Here is an 18,867-nt window from a genome sequence, read left to right as displayed (position 1 = left end):
TCAGAGCATAAACAACAAAATATAAAAATATCATTTATGTTCCCCTCCTACCCCAGGAAGAAAAGAGTAGTAATATCCTTTTTGGCTGAGTAATTTGGACACCAGACTGTCACATGTTGTTGCTGGAAGTATAAATTTGTGCAGGTTCTTTGGGGGCAATTATCTATTCGACAAACCTTCACTTACTGTCTGTCTACACGCCAGGAACCGTCCTAGGCAATGAGTATAATGGGGAATAAGACGAAGTCCTACCTTCATGGGAAAGACATGATAAAAAAGAAAATAAATACAAGATCTTACGTATCATTATCAGTGCTAAGAGGAAGATAAACAGGTGCCACAAAGTGAAGGACAGGGGCTGGAACACCTAGATGACAGGGTCACAGAAGGCGCTTCAAGGAGGCAGTATTTAAGCAATTTGGATACGTATGAAAGGTAAAATGTGCTTACCTCTTGACTAAGAAACGCCTCTTCTAGGAATCCAGATTACAGAAAGACAGGCACACAAGTATGTGGGGGAGGACGCGCACTCGCCTTCCTCTCTTGCCCACCACCATGCATCGTAGCTCACAGCGGCCAGTGTGATTTCTTGAAAACTCAAATCTGATTATGTCCCTTCCCTGCTTAGAACCCTTCAGTTACTGGCACTTTGGATAAAGTCCAGACTCCTTACCTTTTGAGCCCACAATAATCTGGCCATTCCCTATTTATAGCTAAACTTTATTTTATACCGTTCTCCCCCTGCTCCTTATGGTCCAGCCACTGTGGTCTGTTTTCTGTTCTTCACGTGGGCTAAGCCTTTGCACGTACCGTTCCCTCTGCCTGAAAGCTCTTGCCTGGATGCTTCCTGTGGTAGGTTCATCCTCGGGTCTCAGCTCGGGTGTCATGTTCTAAGGGTGGTCTTCCTGACCACAGAGATGGCTTGTGTTCTGTCAGCTTGCTTAAACTGGGAACTGTATTTCCCAGTATCGCTTTCCCTGAACAGTTCCAATTAGAGTTGGCCAAAAGAAGAACTTGTATGAAATTTGGAAGGCAGAAATAAAGCAGCTGCCTTTACTCTCTGAAAGTCATTTTAGTCAGCTGTGGTGATGGACAGATGGATGCAGAGGTACCCAGGAGGTTCCAGCTGGTGCTCGATCTCCCTACCCTCAGCCCACCATGTCTGTTCTTTTTTCCAACTCCTGGTCCTGCTGACCAACACCAGAAGCAGTTTGGATGGTTTTCTAGGAGCGATGGAGACAGATTTTGAGCAGCGGAGTAAAGTGATCTTATTTCCGTTTTATCAGTTTACCCTAGAAGCCGTGTAGAAAATAGGCTATGCTTGTGAATGGAAATCACTGAGATGAAGATTAAAGCCAGTACCCATTGCCACATTTCTCAAATTTGCCAAATTAAGACTTTCCAATTTTTAAAGGGGACTAGCATGGGTACCACTTCTGTACTGTTGGGACACTTCAGCAAATAGTTGCAAATTATATTTATATGTGTACGTGTGACAAAAAATAAACATTTAACACTCCTACCTCAGAAACCTTCTCACAATGCCCAGAGGAAGAGAGGAAGCAGGATGAGGAAGCCCCGCGGGCCGGGCTGGGAGCGGCCACAGTGGGACTGTAGGATGCAGGTCGGCCCTCGAGCTGGCCACTAGAGGGCGACCCTGCGCCTCGCTGCACTTCCAGCCGCTGGTCCGCTCAGCCAGGCATTGCGTCGTCAATCTTCCTCTTTGCCAACTTCAGTCAGCTTCAACTGCGTCCCAGGCTGCTGATGCAAAATGTAGTTATGAATTCTTTTCCTTTCATATGTGGATGAGTTTGGGACAGACCCAATGATGGACAGTTACAGAGATCTTGGAGAAGCTGCTTCCCTGTAGCCTCATAGAAACAGGTGTTTCTAAGGCCACCTGTTATCTTCCGGATACTAAATCACACGGATATTTTTTCGGTCCTCATTTTACTTGGCTTTTCATCAGCGTTTGACCCAGCCCCTCTCTCCTTCTTTTCAGAATGCCAGGCAAAAGTGAATTGGCAAGAAAACTAGACTTGGTTTAAAAAGTATGTAAATTTAGTGCTGTTATGCACTAAACTCAGGAGGAGACAGAAAACCGAAGAACAGGAACCAGCTGTTTCCCTTTGGAGCTCAGTGTCCTGTGGGGGAGAGATTGAGACATTGCTCCATGCAAAGCCATAAGTAAAAGAAAGAAAAGAAGAGAAGTATTTTGGGAAGGGACTCGCTATTTTTTCGAGGCTAGCCTCTTTGTGAAGTCAAATATTAATTAATTAAAAACTCAGAAGGTCTAAATTATTTTTTTGTCTGGTAAATATGTAAATGATTTCTGTCCAGTTGAGACAATAATCATACAGGTTGTAGATTTATTGCCCTGTGGGACATTAACCACATGTGTTCAACTTAGCAATTTAATTGCAGCATTTTTTTTTTCACTAACTCTGTATACATCAGTTTCTATATCCTCCTTGGAATCGGCTGTCATTTGTTTGGTTCCTTCAGTAAAGAGTTAATTAAATCTTCGACCCGGGCTCACTATATCGTTGCATGAGAGTTATGGGGTGTCTTTTGTTTTTGGAGGAGAGAGAATAAGATTTGTTTGTTTGTTTGTTTTTAGTGAAGGTACCAGGGATTGAACCCAGGACCTCTTGCATGCTAAGCACATGCTCTACCACTGAGCTATACCCCTCACCCTGAGAGTTACGTTTTTTTAACTCTTTGAGAATTATATTTTGACAGTAGCACAAGCCAATGAGTGGTTGACTGCTGTAATGTGGGGGTAAAACTCTAGGTGCTATGGGGGACATACAGAGAATGAGAGGAGCAAGCCTTGGAGAATCAAAGAAAAGGAATCCTTGAGCGGGGCCTTGGAGGAAGGGTAATATTTGAACAGGCCGAGAAGGGAGGGCTTTCCAGGAGGGACTGCAAAGCGTGAGGAAAAGAGAATTCAGGGGTTTTTGTGGAGGCTGCAATAAAAGGAGAGGCACTTCGTTTGGTCTTGTTCCTCACGTCTTGCACCTGATCCTTATAGGGTCCACAGTGTGAAGATTAAAAAGAAATGGACTACTGTAGAAGCTTAGTAAGGGCAGGAATTTGAGCTATTTTTTTCATCAACAGTGTATTCTCAGGGCTTGGACATAGTCAGCCAACAATGACGGTTCATTGAATGACTAAGTTGATCAAAGGAAAAGGATATGATTATCTTTCATTAATTGACCACGTATGATGTACCAGGCACTATGCTAAGCTCTTAACATAAATAATTCCATCAGATCCTTACACTGATGATATGAAGCAGATTCTCTTATTGTTCAAATTAGGTCCAGCCTCTGGCAAAATTGTTACATGGATGATTTTTATCTTTGGGGCTCCTTGAGCCTTTCCTGAAGAATGCAGAATCCATAACTTGTGATTATTCGTTCCACTGCCCAAACTGCCCCCTCCCCCCAAGCCTGGTGGTGTCAGTATCACTGGAATAAATTGGTCCTAAATGATGTGCTACTGAGCACCCAAGATGGACCCCTGAGGAACCTGGGCTTTTATGGGTGAATCTGGAGGCACCAGTCACTGGGAAATTTGGTTTTCTTCCCTACAGTGTTTGGTAGGAATTTCAAACTAAAAAAGAAGGAAAGGGTTTCTGCTTCCACCCCACCCCTACCCCATGGGGGAAGAGAATGCTGGACCACTTCTGAGGGGGCTGCCTATTTCTGGATATTAGGATGCTATGCCAGATAGAGATGTATTGTGCAGATTCTCCCTTCAAGAAAAGGCTCATCGCCCAGCTGTGAAGGGTGTGGTTGGCTCACAGCCTCCGCTGTTAACTGGGTCAGATTGGCCTCAAGCTGAGGCAGTGGTCTTCTTGGGGTGACTCCATCCAATGACTGTGCAAAACTGTGGTACAAGGTCCTATCCATTTCTGCCTAACACAGGGCTCTTCCAACATGCTCGGAGTTCCTGGCTGGGCTGACAGAGACTTTGTCAGATCTGCATCATGGCCTGGTGACTCCCCTTCACTAATCTTGTTTCTTCCTTTTCTCTCTCACAAGTGTTACTCCCCCCGTAAGCCTTTGACACCCCTAAATCTGTCTCAGCTTCTGTCTTCCGGATGACACAGATGGGGTGTTGTTAGCACCAAGCAACCTTTCATCAGCGAAGGGAGTGGATCCTTTAGAGCTGGATTTGAGCCAGTCCCAACCAGCAGAATATATAATCACCCTGGATGTTGGGGACCAAGGAATATTTCCACTCTGGCACGAGAATCGAATAAGCTTTATTTCTTGCTGTCGTTCTTGGCGCTGACTATGTCTTGACATTATATAACATGGCTTGAATGTTCCTACTGGCTTTCTCAACAAATAGTTTGTTCAATGAATTAAGAGCGTGACTAAAGACAAGGTCACTAAGTTCATTTCCAGTCAGCCAGTTAGTTTCAGTCGCATTGCCTGTTATCAATGGACTGTTACATGGCCATATATGGACTCCATACATCCCTTACCCACCCTGAGTCGTGACTTAGGCTAGTGGTTTCTCAGCCACTTGACCGACTGTCACTTCCCGTGGGTCACTTATAAAATGCTCTATTTCGGTGTTGGGTGAGGAAGTCTCTCTTTTTTTAATTTTTGTTTTTTGTGGGGTTTTTTTTTGGAGGAGGGAGGTAATTAGGTTTATTTATTTATTAATTAGTATTATTTATTTAACGGAGGTACTGGGGATCGAACCCAGGACCTGGTACGTGCTAAGCACGTGCTTGACCACTGAGCTATACCCTTTCCACCGAGGAAGCCTTAATGTGGTTGGTGACCAAGTACTTAAGTTGAAGCCACAAATGGAAGGGAATAGATTTTGCTTTTTTTTTTTTTTGGCATGGAAGCATCACCTAATTCTGTATTAGAAGAACGATGCTCCCCAAATCATCCATCCATCTGTCCATCCGTTCATCCAGCAAATATTTGTTGACTGAGAGAGTCACTTCACTTACTCAGACTCCTTGCTCTCCACTTGATCAGACTCCTGCAGCTACACCCATAATGCCACATTCTTGGGAAATCTCCTCGCAGCTTCTTAAGTAGTAACTACCAGGCAGACACCTCTGAGGGTCTCAAGCATGACTTATTCCGTCCGTTGTTTGTATCAGTAACATCAAGCCTCGACCTGTGTTGTGGTGTCAGTAAGAGTAAGGACTCTAGGATCAAACGGTCCTGGGTTCAAATATAGGTTCTGCCTCGTACTGGCTGTGTGATCTTGGTGAGTTTACTTAACCTCTCTGAATCTTAGTTTATGCCTCTGTAAACAGGATAATAGTACCCATTATATAGAGCTATTATGAGGATTTTTATGAAATAATATTTGTAAAGCATTTATCTAATGCTCACTGGTACTCTACTTATGACATAAAAATATTGTTTTTTAATGTCTGGCCCCTGAACAGATGATTTTTGTGCTGCTGCAAAATGTATCCCCATTGTAACTATTTGCCTTGGTAAGTGGATTCTGGCACAATCCCATCTTTGAACAAATATGACTTTGAACAAGACCTTCCTTATTTGAGTACCAGATTGTTTCCAAGTTTGTTTAAGAGCCTTAAATATTAAAGTTACTAATGCAACTTGACTATAATACAGTAGTTGGAATTCAAGTGTCAGTGTCATCTTTTAAATATGGGAATATGATTGAATTTTAGCTCTCTTTTCTTTTAAGATTGGTAGATGTTTAGGGCTTGGGCAGCTCAGTTCTGCAATGACTGGCCACTCTTAACAAGAATCAGGACCATATTCAGTTGGTCCCATAGAAGAGAAGGTCCAAAGTTTCCCAGGGTGTTGACAGAGGATGGGATGTATGCTTGGTCCATCTGCTGCTGTCGTACTGACTGAGACTGGCCCATCAGACTCACTCATCCTTCTCCATAAAACCTTTACGTCCCAGAGACCCACCCTATCCCTGTCCACTGGGCCAGGAGAGGGCTGGGGTCCATTAGAGCTTGTGTTCTTTAAATAAAGCTCTGCTCATCTGGAGGGAAAGAATTCTTCTGGCTCCATTCCTGGAATTAAGTGGTCAGTCTTTAACTGGATCAAGTCATGTTTCATATTTCTCCTTCTATTCCTCTTCTTCATTACTATTGGCTTCTGTTTCCCTATGCAATTTTTTTTTTTTTTTTTACTTTCTACCTTATAATCAGATTGTTTTCAAATCATCCTCACACTGGTCAGGAGTTTCTTGAGGACACAGCCTTTACTTTGTTTATCTCTTCAGCCCCTCAGAGTGCCTAGTATAGGCCCAGCGTAGAGCAGGCTTTTGGCAACAGTCGCTGAATTAAGCTGAATCGTTACTGTTCAAAAATCCTTTAGTAGCACTGTCTCCTAAAGCAGCTTGCCACACCACAGACAAAATTGCTCTGCATCGAATGCTTGCCCTCTGGATCTTGTGTTATACAATAGCTGTACTCCCTATGGATGGGTAGCCAAGTGAAATTTATGAAATGAATCCTTATTCCATGCACTTACACCGTCTTCTGGGAGACACTAACACCAGTGGTGACTCTTCTCCTATTTTATTTTGTCATCTTTCCCCATCTCTCTACCTCTTCCTCTCCTCCGCAGTATAAAAGTTGGTAATTCGTTCACCTGTGATATTTACCAGTCATCTACAATGGACAGGAGTATTTTCAGATCATTAATTTACAACTCTTACCACAAATATTTAAATGCAGCACAGGAATGTTATTTAAGGGAATCCTACTGCAAAGACAAGCATCGCTTTTATTTATTTATTTTTTATTGAGTTATAGTCAGTTTACAATGTTGTGTCAATTTCTGGTGTAGAGCACAGTTTTTCAGTCATACATGAATATACATCTATTCGTTTTCATATTCTTTTTCACCGTGAGCTATACTACAAGATCTTGAATATATTTCCCTGTGCTATATAGTATAAACTTGTTTATCTATCCTATATATACTTGTCAGTACCTATAAATCTCCAACTCCCAGTCTGTCCCTACCCATCCCCCTCCCCCCGGCAACCACAAGTTTGTATTCTATGTCTGTGAGTCTGTTTCTGTTTTATATTTAAGTTCATTTGTCATCTTCTTTCTTTTTTTTTTAGATTCCACATATGAGTGATCTCATATGGGATTCTTCTTTCTCTTTCTGGCTTACTTCACTTAGAATGACAATCTCCAGGGACATCCAAGTTGCTGCAAATGGCATTATGTTGTCATTTTTATGGCTGAATAGTATTCCATTGTATAAATATACCATAACTTCTTTATCCAGTCATCTGTTGATGGAGATTTAGGTTCTTTCCATGATTTGCCTATTGTAAATAGTGCTGCTATGAACATTGAGGGGCAGGTGTCTATTTAAATTAGGGTTCCTTCTGGATATATGCCCAGGAGTGGGATTGCTGGGTCATATGGTAAGTCTATTTCTAGTCTTTTGAGGAATCTCCATACTGTTTTCAACAATGGCTGCACCAAACTGCATTCAAGCATTGCTTTTGATTGAGTTCATTTTAGTCCAGCTTTGGTTTTGTCTGGGTTTTCTTTCACCAAATCCCTAGCTGGACTGCATCAAACCTCTTGGGTATATTTGCAACCTTGACCTTACCATCTCAGTGTTTACAAGCTGTCTTGGCAATGCTTAAGCCAACCACCAAAAATGTGTGTAGATCTGAAATGGGAGTGAATAGCCAGAGCAGGGATCAGTCAGCTCCGATCTTAGTAGACAAGCTCATCCACCACATAGGCTTCTGATCATAGATTTCAGTCCTATGCCCTCTCTCTAGCCCGTGGCCTGATAACATAAATTACGAGACCACTGCCCTGGGTAACATCTCTATTTACAGACAGATTTTCTATAAGGTTACTTCTAAAGCAAGAATCCCTAGTGCTTTTAAGATAGGATTTAGGGCTCAATCATTCCCAAGTTGATCCTCTGTATAGGTGCTATGGTAGGTACAAAAATTGAACAAAAAAGGATTCTCCACCAGCAGCAGAAAGTTACAACATGGTGCTACGATATGAGGGATGGGAGCAGTGGTGGGATGGGATAGTGATCATGTGTGATGCTCCCCTCAGCATCATAGCCCAGGAAGAGTTCATTTCGAAAACTTGATTGCTTATAGGCCGCCATCTCTTCTTGGAAAGAATCAGATGGAGGGAATAAAGTACACAGCCTTTGCCACCATTTATCAAGTTCAGGTGTTCCCTCCCAGGGCCAGGAAAATCACGAGCCCATGATGACTAAATACCGATATCAAAATACCAGTGACTGATATTAAGCGTGAACTGGGAATGATCACACAAGGGGTGACTTTTTAAAGCAGACCACAGATACAGTGCTGCAATTCTTAGATCCACTGCCTTGTGCCCAACTCCTCCCGTGATACCAGTCGCTTTCTGTTTTGGGGAGTGCAAAAGGGGACCGTTAGCACAGGGCAGAAAGAGCCATAGCTTTTGACAAGCCCCAGCTGGGGGCACAGGAGCCTAACACAACATTCCTCTCACCTGCAATGCTCTTCCCACATGCCTTCCGCATCTCAATACCCTCCCTAGCTTTCAAGACCTACCCCACGGTCTACCTTCTCCACGAATAAGTCTCTGACCGCACCAGCCCCTAGCATCACCCGTTTGCTGACCTACGATGATCTGGACTTGGTCCCACTCAGCTAGCTTATTTCATATACTTGTAGAATTAAGTCCTTATTGAGTATATGAAGCATTTCCCCACCTTCATTGAAGGGTGCTTAAAGGAAGGATGGCATCTTGTACTTCTCCAGTTCTCTTATGGGACCTCTAGTATAGTGAGGTATACGGGGTGATAAAACACCTGTTCAGTTATTGCGTGCAAAGGAAAGGCTCCAGGGGGTGAGTTCAGAGAATGAGGAAAAGGAATTTAAATGTACTGAATACTGGACACCATATTTTAAAGACTTTATTTTATTCAACTCTATTTTAATCAACTCTGTATTAATGCTTTGTGATACATACCACTGTCTCTGGTAGAGAGAGTTTCTTTGTTTCTGAGGCCCTAAAAATGGAGTAACTCACGTAATTCCACACACATCGTGAGTGGTGGAGCAGAGTCCCCACCACATCCCATTTCCTAGTTATGTTCCATTCCTGCCACGAGTAATTGGATTTCTGATTCCAAGCCAGATCCACAGTTAAGTCTGGTTCCAAAAGGCAGCCCTGTAGAACATCCACTGTTTTTCTTGAGTGTGTGTTTTGAGAAATGTAAGGTCAATAAGTAGATCTAAAAGAGATGAGATTGCCAAGTTTCAAAAGGGCAGGAACAGTCCTTGGCCTCACACCAGGGAGTGACAGACCAGTTCATGGAGCGGGAGGAGGGGAGGTGGTGCCTCGTGGACAAAAAACTGACCCAGAACAGATATAAAAACAGAGGCGCTGAGGAGTGGAGCCACCATCAGGGGAAGACTCACTCCCAGGGTCTGTAGGAGGCAGCACGGTCCCCACCCACATGAAGCTGCTGTCGCTGTGTCTGGGGCTGACTCTAGTCTGTGCCTGGAGAGAAAGAAACGATGTTGTGGAAAGTAACTTTGACATTTCAAAGGTAGGGTCAGTGGAGCATAGTGACTTCTGACTTTGTTGGGGGTGGTCTGGAGGATTCTGAAGCAAGGTGGCCCTACTGGAGGGCAGGAGTGCCTTGACATATTGAACAGAAGGGGTGGCTGCAGACCTGGGACTAAGAGCAATCGTGCCATGTTGAAAGATGACAACACTTGGGGACCTCCATTATCATTAGAAGGACAGTGGAGAGGGTCCCAGGTGTGGTTGCCAGTTGACCTGAGTTCTAATTTCACCTTCTTATCACTGTTAGGAGTCCTGGTCCACAGGCCAGAGTTCAAGGAGCCAAGTGTTCATGTTGTATTCCTCTCTCCTTTTCTCACGCAATCACTTTATTGATTTATTGCAGATTTCGGGGGACTGGTACTCCATTCTCTTGGCCTCAGACTTCAAGGGAAAGATAGAAGAAAATGGTAGCTTTAGAATCTCCATGGAGCACATCAGTGCCTGTGACAACTCTTCTCTGGCCTTGAAACTTTATACAAAGTAAATGTGGGGTTTTTTTGCTTGGGAAAGGGAAAACAGAATCCTGAGTAGGGTCTTGGACCTTTACACACACACACACACACACACACACACACACACACACACACACATATTCTCAGCCTCTATCCAAAATGAGTGCATTATCTGGCCCTGACTAGAGCTTGTTAACCTGTAGCTTTTCTAGATTCAGAGGTAAGAATTGGAGGCAGGAGTATATTTAAATGGGAAGAGATGGGGTAAGGGGTCGAGAGGTATCAGAATCCTAAGTCATGTGGCAATACAGCACAGGGCTTGGAATCAATGACCTAGCTCACTCTTAAATCTATCTCCTACTAGTTGTATGATCAAGAAAAATCATCTCTTTCTACCTCAATTTTCCCTTGGGTAAAAGATGATAAAAATTCTCTCTCATGGTTTTATGGTGAGGACCAAGTGAAGTAATGTTTGTCAGGCACGTAGCTGAGAGGCTGGCACGTGGTGAGAACTCAGCTAATTATCTAGACAAGTCGCTGTAGGAATAGTAGTGGGGGAAATAGTGGTAGAGTAACAGTGACAGAGGTAGTTGACTTATTCTCAAAGTACCAAATAAAGTGAAATAATGTAGATAAAAGTGCTTTGGAAAAACTACCCCAAAATGTTCAACAGTTAATCAGTGGAATCAGAAATTTAACTTATAGGTAGAGTATGAGGCAGCTCGTCCCATCAGTATCCCTTGAGCAGCAGCTCATTCTGTTTTACCGGGTAAATGGAGAGTGTACTGAAATTTCTTTGATTTGTGACAAAGCAGAAGAGGATGATGTATATACACTTACCTGTAAGTATGCCACAAAAAAAAAAAGTCTTTCTAAATTCTACTTCCAACTGCAAGGAATTTACTAAACCCCAGTATCTTCAGAAGCTTGATGAATTCCTGATCAGTACTTATTTCAGTAGTAGAATGGGGTCATCTAATAGCCAATGTCCTGAGTTTGGGAGAAATTTGTGCATAAAAGCCAATGTCTGGCACATAATTCCCTGAGATGAAGAAGACAGATAGGCCATATGTACCTCCTGCAACAAAAGAAAATTGGCACCAAAAAAAAAAAAAAAAAAGAAAAGAAAGAAAGAAGAAGAAGAAAGAAAGAAAGTAAGTAAATTGGCAGGACAGCTTCTCATTCCCTGCCCACTTCCTGGTGATGTCTGGTGGCCACTGCCCCAGCACATTACTGAGAATATAACTGGGTATATGATGCCAGTGGGGCTCACAGAGAGGACAGCCACATGGTGGGCAGACACGGCCGAGGGAGGAAGGTGAGTCTCAGGGAGGAGGATGGAGGGGAAGTTGCCACTGAGGCTGAATTTTTCTACCACTAGTCAATCCTCAGAAGCTGCTTCACAGAGCCCAGAGAGATGCAAATGGAAGACAGTAGATATCACTCTCTATCTCTTCCAGGCTATGCACTTGAGTTTGTTTTTGTGGGACAGAACAGGTAAAGGGTTTCACTTGCTTCCTGTGGTCCAAAGAAGTTCTGAGCTATGTTCTGTTTCCTCCACAGATGATGGATACAATATATTTTGCATCCTTGAAGTGGACTATGATAAGTATATTATTTTTTATCTCGTGAATGTCAGCAACAATGGAACATTCCACGTGCTGAAACTCAGTGGTACAGTGTTTTCATGCTGACGCTCATCTTGGGGGCGGGGAGACCAGGGAAGGAAGGAAGCCTGGAGGCAGTGTGGGCTTCCCGAACTTATCCTGGGACATCTCTCCTCCTCTGAAGACAGACGCTCTCACCTTTGGTAAAAATCCCTCAGGCTCAGTGATGGGAAGATGATGACTCTCTCATCGTGCCAGAAAGATAGCCTAAAGATGTCAAATCAAGTCAGGTTATATTCCATCCCAGGACTTCTGCCTGAGCCCCAGTCAGTGCCATCCATTTCCCCGTCCGTCTGGAGTCCCACCCCTCAGTGAGCCTCGATGGCCAATAAACACGACACAGCAGTTACTGTCACTCTTCCCACAGCCCGAGAACGAGATGTGACTGCAATGCTTAAGAGAAAGTTTGTGAGAATTTGCCAAAAATACGGAATTGTTGAGGAAAATATAGTTGACCTGACCAAAGTTGGTAAGTTGAGTGATCTCTGGCTTTCTCTGCTGAAATTCCCATCTTACCGAGGGAATGTTACCGATGTGAGGAATCCAAGAGGAGATAATATCCCCAGTCAGTCCCCTTTGTCCTAACCTGGAGAATCATCTGGCTTCATTCTGGGAAACAAACTGGGGTTGGTGTTTGAATGTGCCCTTCTCTGTCTCTGCAGATCACTGTCTCCAGGCCCGAGAGACTGCAGCTGACCAGGCCTCCAGGTTGGTGATCTCTGGTGGGGGGGTAGGTAACCCAGGGAGCAGTGCCTTCCAAAAGCATTGGGGGTTAATGTCCAAACATGACAATACAAATAATTTGGTAAGGAAGCTTGTTGGGAGAGCTTGAAATTGGGAGTTGGAGGACCAGGGTTCAGGATCCAACTCCAACCGTGAACTTTTGAGCATATGATGGAGCAATTAAAAGGCAAAAATAATGTCTACCTTACAGAGATACCGTGTGGATATAATGCTGGAGAAAAGGGGAATTCAGTCATTGATAATGTGCTAAAACCCGTTAAGACCAAGCTTTAAATGGGAAAAGGGTATGAGTACGAAACTCAAATATATTTCTATGTCTGTGGTCCATCTTTCAAGCCCAGAAGGCCATCTCACCCTCCAATTTATGGAAAAAATTTCTTCCTTTGATCGCTACACATCCTTAACTTCCAGTCTGGGAAGAGAGCTGTCCGACCTTGCAGTTGTCTTCCAGTCTGGAAAATAGACTCTTGATTTTCCTCACCTGTTTCCTACCTCAGATTATTCGTGGGGCTTCATTCAGATAATATATGTGAAAGTCTTAGCAATTACGGCTTACATAAAGTAAGCACTGAACGAAAGACAGCTGTGGCTTTTGTCATTACTCCTCAATTTACCAAAAATTCTTTAAAACTTCCAATGCTGAAGGTGGCAGAACAAGCCTAGGGTCCTTCATTGCTGCCTTTCTGATTATTTTCATAGACTCACTCGGGGGAAGGTTAAGACGGGAATCAGCAATAGCAAAAAAAAAAAAAAAAAAAGTCATTTACTTAACACCCTCCCTCCCCCTATTCTGGCAAATAGCAGGGGTTAGTATGCAGGTTGATAACGATTTCTTCAACATTTCTTTTTGGTAATAGAAATTCTCTTTGTCCTCAGCTCAATCTGAGATGCCCTTAATCAGTTTCCATGTTCTCTCTCTCATCTGCCGATTTAGCGCCTAGTGAATGACTTCTCACTTGAGCTCCAGGAGCTTCTCTTCCATGGGTCGCACGTTGTCCTGTGGCAAGTTCTGTGACCTGATTTCCATCCCTGTCGCACATGAAGACATTATCTCTACATCTTCAGGATCTTCCCTAATCATCTGGGAAGACTCATTAGCTCACCAAGAATCAAAGGTTTTTCTCCAAATTTCTGGCTTGCTTTATCATACCCGGGACAATGCTACTGTGAATGAGACTGTCCTCCACCTGATCAATAAATGATTCACCTTGCAGTCTTGTGACTTGTCTTCTGTTGTAAGAGATGTGAGGCTGACAGGAAGTGAGGGAACTTCCTCGGCCCTGTACCCATAAACTTCCTGTAGCTTCTCAGAATCTTCCCTGAGTTTCAGGATTCCCCCTTCTCTGCAATAATTCTCTGTCCCCATGAGTGCGGCTTGCCTTTTGAGCCGCCCATTTCTTAGTGATCTGGTAAGACAAACGATAAGACTTGCCCTATGAATTGCTCCATCCTAGAATTCTCTTCGTCAGTGGGGTATGAGGGAGCGATGCTGCTGGGGCTGATTCCAGCTTGACATGCTTCAGGATATGCCTTCATGCCCTTGCTTCTCTATCTCATCCATCCCCTGAGCTGGTCAACGTCCTTTTTAATCTTGGAAAACCACTTTCAACCACACTGTTATCTACTGTAAACATATTAAGTGAGATTCCATGAAATGTGAGCAATACTTATATCCAGCAATCTGTACTCAGGACAGTCAGGAGGCATCAAGGAGGCTAACTGTTATTAACCTCTTCTTTGGGGAGCTCACAGAAGAAGATCTTTAATTTCCCTTTCAATACAAGGGACGGCCACAATGATGACGGGAGATGGCTGGATAGTGCCATGTGTTTGGGAGCTACAGCCAAGCAGGAGGCACAGAAAGACCCTCAGGGGTTCCCAGGACAAGATGGCAGCATGAGCTCACACTGAAACCTACCCCTCAACTCCAAACATTTTATGCAAATGAGGCATGAAATTGTTAAGGACACTTGAAAGCAAGAAGTGAAGATGTCTGTGGGTCAGGAACAGAGCAGTCCTTAAAAAAAAAAAAAAAAAGGAAAAGAAAAAAAAAGGAAAGAAAGAAAAGGAAGAAAACAGATGGGAGTGATGTGAGCAAACAGGCCAGAGCAGATCCTCCCCCAAACCTGCAGTAGTTTCTTCCGAACATGCTCTTACTGAGACATCCATGGTTCCCCACTGTAAGCATTCTTCCTAGCTACAATAATAAACCCAATCTGTTCAACTGCAGGTATGTTCCTGGTCTTTGGCCAAAGAGCATTAACCAGGCCCACGTTATGCATGTGCCATCTGGAGTTCTGGGAAGCTAAGTTACAAATGCAAGACCTGGTTTAATGCTGTGCACACAGGATGCCGCCAAGGCTTTTGGCCTGAGAAACTGGAAGGATGGAATTGCCATTTACTCCAGTTAGCTGAGGGAGCGAGTTCAGTGGGGGAAGGATAGAATATCTGAGTGTTAGACATTTCGTTAGTTTACCTAGCTTGGCTACTACTGAGAAAGAGAGCTAGCTATAATCCAGTATGATTTACTAAAGATTGAATTAATCTGATGTGGGCCTTCCAATGTGGCTGACAATTCTGTTCCCTATAGTCATTTAGGAACTCAGTTCCTTTTATCTCATTTCTCCACCGCCCTAGGACATTGTCCTCATCTGTGTGGTTAAAGCTGAAGTGTAAGAAGTAATAAGGGAAAAGAGAATGTGGTGGGAGCAGGTCTTATGCCCACTGTCGTCTGTGGCCCCAGCTCTGGGAGGTTCTCCCTTGTCCATCACCGTCCACGGCCACTTCCTGCTTACGCAGGCCTGGAGAGATTATTTTGAGGGTTAGAGAGTCACTGTTTTTGCTACAGGCCAGACCTAAATTTCTTTTGGCAACACAAATTCCGCAAAAACTTAGTAAACTTCTAGTGTATTTGCCTCTTGATTTCTTTATTTGCAGATAACCAGACCCCCCAGATCTTATCTAGACTTAGATTTAAGCCTGGAAACTCTGGTCTTTTCTAGATTGACCTCTATGCCCTGCCCACTCCATCTCCTTCCTTTAATTTAACGGTGGCTAATCTGAGGCCATCTAAAGCCACAGATTTGGATGGGTTATTTTTTTTGGGGGGGAGGGCCTTTAATCCATCCTTTGCTAGCAGGCTCTTCACTTTTCATGCAGCAACACCATTTCTGCTAAAGCCAGACTTCCACTCCACGGGCACTACTTACAACTGCTTCACTTTGGGATACAGAAGCAGCGACTCTTAGTCAGCTTAAAGGGATGCTTCAGGCAGAAGAGGGTCTCTTTTAGCAAAGTTGTGCCACCTTCTCTCTCTACTTGCAGCCTGGCTGGCTCTAGCCTGAGTCCCTCTCTCTTGTAAGTTTTTCTGAAAGCACAAGAAGTCACAGACACATTAACAATATTCCAACACCCCAAATCTTTTCTATTTATTCCCCTAGCTCTACAGCCTTTGTCAGCACATGGTCTGTTTTCCAAGGTACAGCAGGCAACCATTTGACCAAATATTTTACCAACAGGTAGAGTTACCAGCTTTCCAAGCTGTGACAGTTGAATCCTCAGTGTCCAACATTGACCTTCCTCCAGTAAACTGGCTGCATGTTTCAGGTTCTATCGATTGCCTTAGCTAGTGAGTTTCCTCCACAACCTGTATTTCTGTAACCAGCCTTGCCTAATAAAAAATCATGATAAAGTCAGCCATTGTACTTGTTAATAAAGACTTATGTCAGTTAGAGGGCCAATGAAAAGTGGAATAATTTATGTCTTAAAAAGATCAAAGCCTGGGGATGTTTGCTGGCTAGTTTCCTGTGAAGATATGAAGAAGAAAAAAGATCTCAATCCAAGTTGGGGTGCGTGACCCTTCATATTCTGTGCAACCACCCTGTTAATGTAAAAATATCCTTGTTTATCTAATTTGCTTTGAATGTTCTCATTGACATAGAAACGTCCAGACTTTAAACACTCATTATTTTTTCCTGGGCATGTAACATTTAGTCTTAAAGCCACAGACAGTAATTGCTTTTCTTTGGGAAGTATGTTCCTCCAGTGGCTGTGACGCCCCTAGGAAAGAAATGAGTGCATTTTTTAAAAAACATTTTTTAATTGAAGTATAGCTGACTTACAATGGATTAGTTTCTAGTGTTCTGCATAGTGGTTCAGTTATATACGTATATATATTCGCTTTCATATTCTTTTTCATTACAGGTTACTATAAGCCATTGAATATAGTTCCCTGTGCTATGGAGTAGGACCTTGCTGTTTATTCTGAGTGCATTTTTAAAGGAGAGAGCATTAAGACTCTCCAACCACCTCCATTTGTACCTGATTGCACCAAATCAATGCCACTGATTTAATAACAGATTTCATTATCAGCAACATAAATGTGAATTTTCTTCAAGTTAAAAGGGAATGTACCAGATCTATATGAGCATTGTTAGATCTCAAAAGCAAATTGTAAAAATCTTGTAGCTCACGGTGAAAAAGAATGTGACAATGAATATACGTATGTTCACGTATGACTGAAAAATTGTGCTCGACACTGGAAATTGACACAACATTGTAAACTGACTATAACTCAATAAAATAAAATTTTAAAAAATTAAAAAAAAAGCAAACTGTAAGATGAAAAAAGACAGCTGCTGAATAATATGTGCAGAATGACACCATTTCTATAGCTTTTAAATAACACACAGAGCAATGCAATGCTTTATTTATGGAGTCCTGCATGTATGATAACGCAGGGCTTCCTGTAACGTGCATGCGAACCACCTGGGGGTCTTGTGAAACAGCGGGCTCTGAGTTAGCAGGGCGGGGGCGGGGCCGAGGGCCCGCCTTCTAACAAGCTCCCGGAGACGCCCGTGCTCCGCCATCTTGGGACGGGGGGGGGGGGGACGGGGGGACCGCAGGTAAAGTGAAACCGTTCTTACTCAATTATTTCGCCCCATCTGCGTGCTGGAACCTTTCCGCTGTACTTCCGGACTTTCCTAAAGGTTCTCAAGTCCATGAGCGGTTGTTAAAATAGGTGTGTCTGTGGGGCTGTGAGGATTAACACCTCCTAACCCACCGTCTTGCTGATGTCAACCCGAATCAGTGATCATTTCGCCTGGAAGACTCACAGACACAAAGACGCTGAGTTTTCAAAGCTTTTTTTTTTTTTTCTAGAATATCTACTGAAATCAGGGGTCAAATGAAAACTATGGTGGAGTTGTTACCGACTTGGGTCCCTGGACTCTGTATTCAGTAGAAATGATTGGAGGCCAGACGAGGAATTCAGGCAAGGCTTTACTGGGACTCGTGCTGCGACACAAGGGAGCGAGAACAAGAAACAGGTGCCGTTGCTTGCGCCTGAGTCGGGGGTGAGCTGGTTCCTTAAACGGGGCGAGGGCAGGGGCGGGTCGGTGGGTCGGGCTGGAGGGGTCCACCCCCCTGGTGGTGCTGTGTGCACCCGCTTTTGCTCTCAGAAATGGCAATTGGTTGGGGCCTTTTTGTCTCTTACTGTTCATAATTGCCCGAGACGGTGCATGCTTGCAGCTAAGTTTAGTCCCTTATAGTTTCTTTGTATTCGTTGCTGAAGGAGATGTTTGTCCAGGTGCAAGCACTCAGGTAAAAGGTCCCGGGTCCCAGCCTATCTCAGAATCAGCCGTCAGTGGGAGCGCTACTGCTTCTTGGTACATTTTGTTCAGAGATGGAGGGCCAAGCTCACAACCAAGTCCCAGCGGGGATTTTCCATCATGATATTTAAGTCCTAAACTCTGTTTTTATTAGTTCCTTAGCACCTTACTACCACCTCACTGCCCGTCAACACATTCTTAGGGCCTGAAAGCAAACTGAGTTAAAGGAAGAGAAATAAGTCTACCGCCAGGAGCACCACAGAATAATACTGCAAATGCAGGTGAGGTAGGATTACGCAGTAGATCACACACACCACACTCCCTTGCAAGAGCTGAAAACTTATGTTAGAAAACTCAACTGGTGTATCAGCAACACAGCTAGGGAGCTCCATTCTTGGCACCCAGCTGGACAGGAGAAATGGGTCCTATATTAGTTTCCTTTTCCTGCTGTAGCAAATAACCACAAATGTAGTGGCTTAAAACAGCACACATTTATCATATTACATGTTCTGGAGGTCAGAAGTCTGATGTGAGGCTCACCGGGCCAAAACCACGTGATCCCAGGGTCTATAAATTTATTCAGATCATTGTCTATGTCCTTTCTTAGAGTTTTATTTTTTTAATTTTTTTTAACATTTTTTATTGATTTATAATCATTTTACAATGTTGTGTCAAATTCCAGTGTTCAGCACAATTTTTCAGTTATTCGTGGACATATAGACACTCATTGTCACATTTTTTTCTCTGTGAGTTATCATAACATTTTGTGTATATTTCCCTGTGCTATACAGTGTAGTCTATTC

At 43.4% G+C, this 18,867-nt stretch overlaps 1 protein-coding gene across 1 annotated transcript; it reads left to right on the top strand.

The window, feature by feature from the left end:
- Positions 1–10,118: 10,118 nt before the first annotated feature.
- On the top strand, positions 10,119–13,668 carry LOC105070751 (lipocalin Can f 6.0101). Its single transcript, XM_074362021.1, has 5 exons — positions 10,119–10,886; positions 11,608–11,718; positions 12,079–12,180; positions 12,374–12,419; positions 13,390–13,668. Exons 1-5 carry the CDS (start codon positions 10,757–10,759, stop codon positions 13,394–13,396), a joined length of 396 nt encoding a protein of 131 aa, XP_074218122.1. The 5' UTR covers positions 10,119–10,756; the 3' UTR covers positions 13,397–13,668.
- The last annotated feature ends 5,199 nt before the right edge of the window (positions 13,669–18,867 follow it).

The sequence above is a fragment of the Camelus bactrianus genome, chromosome 4 (genome assembly GCF_048773025.1).
Source record: "Camelus bactrianus isolate YW-2024 breed Bactrian camel chromosome 4, ASM4877302v1, whole genome shotgun sequence".
Lineage (NCBI taxonomy): Eukaryota > Metazoa > Chordata > Mammalia > Artiodactyla > Camelidae > Camelus > Camelus bactrianus.
The sequence above is the reverse complement of the archived record's forward strand: the minus strand, read 5'-3'. Positions and strand labels throughout refer to the sequence as shown.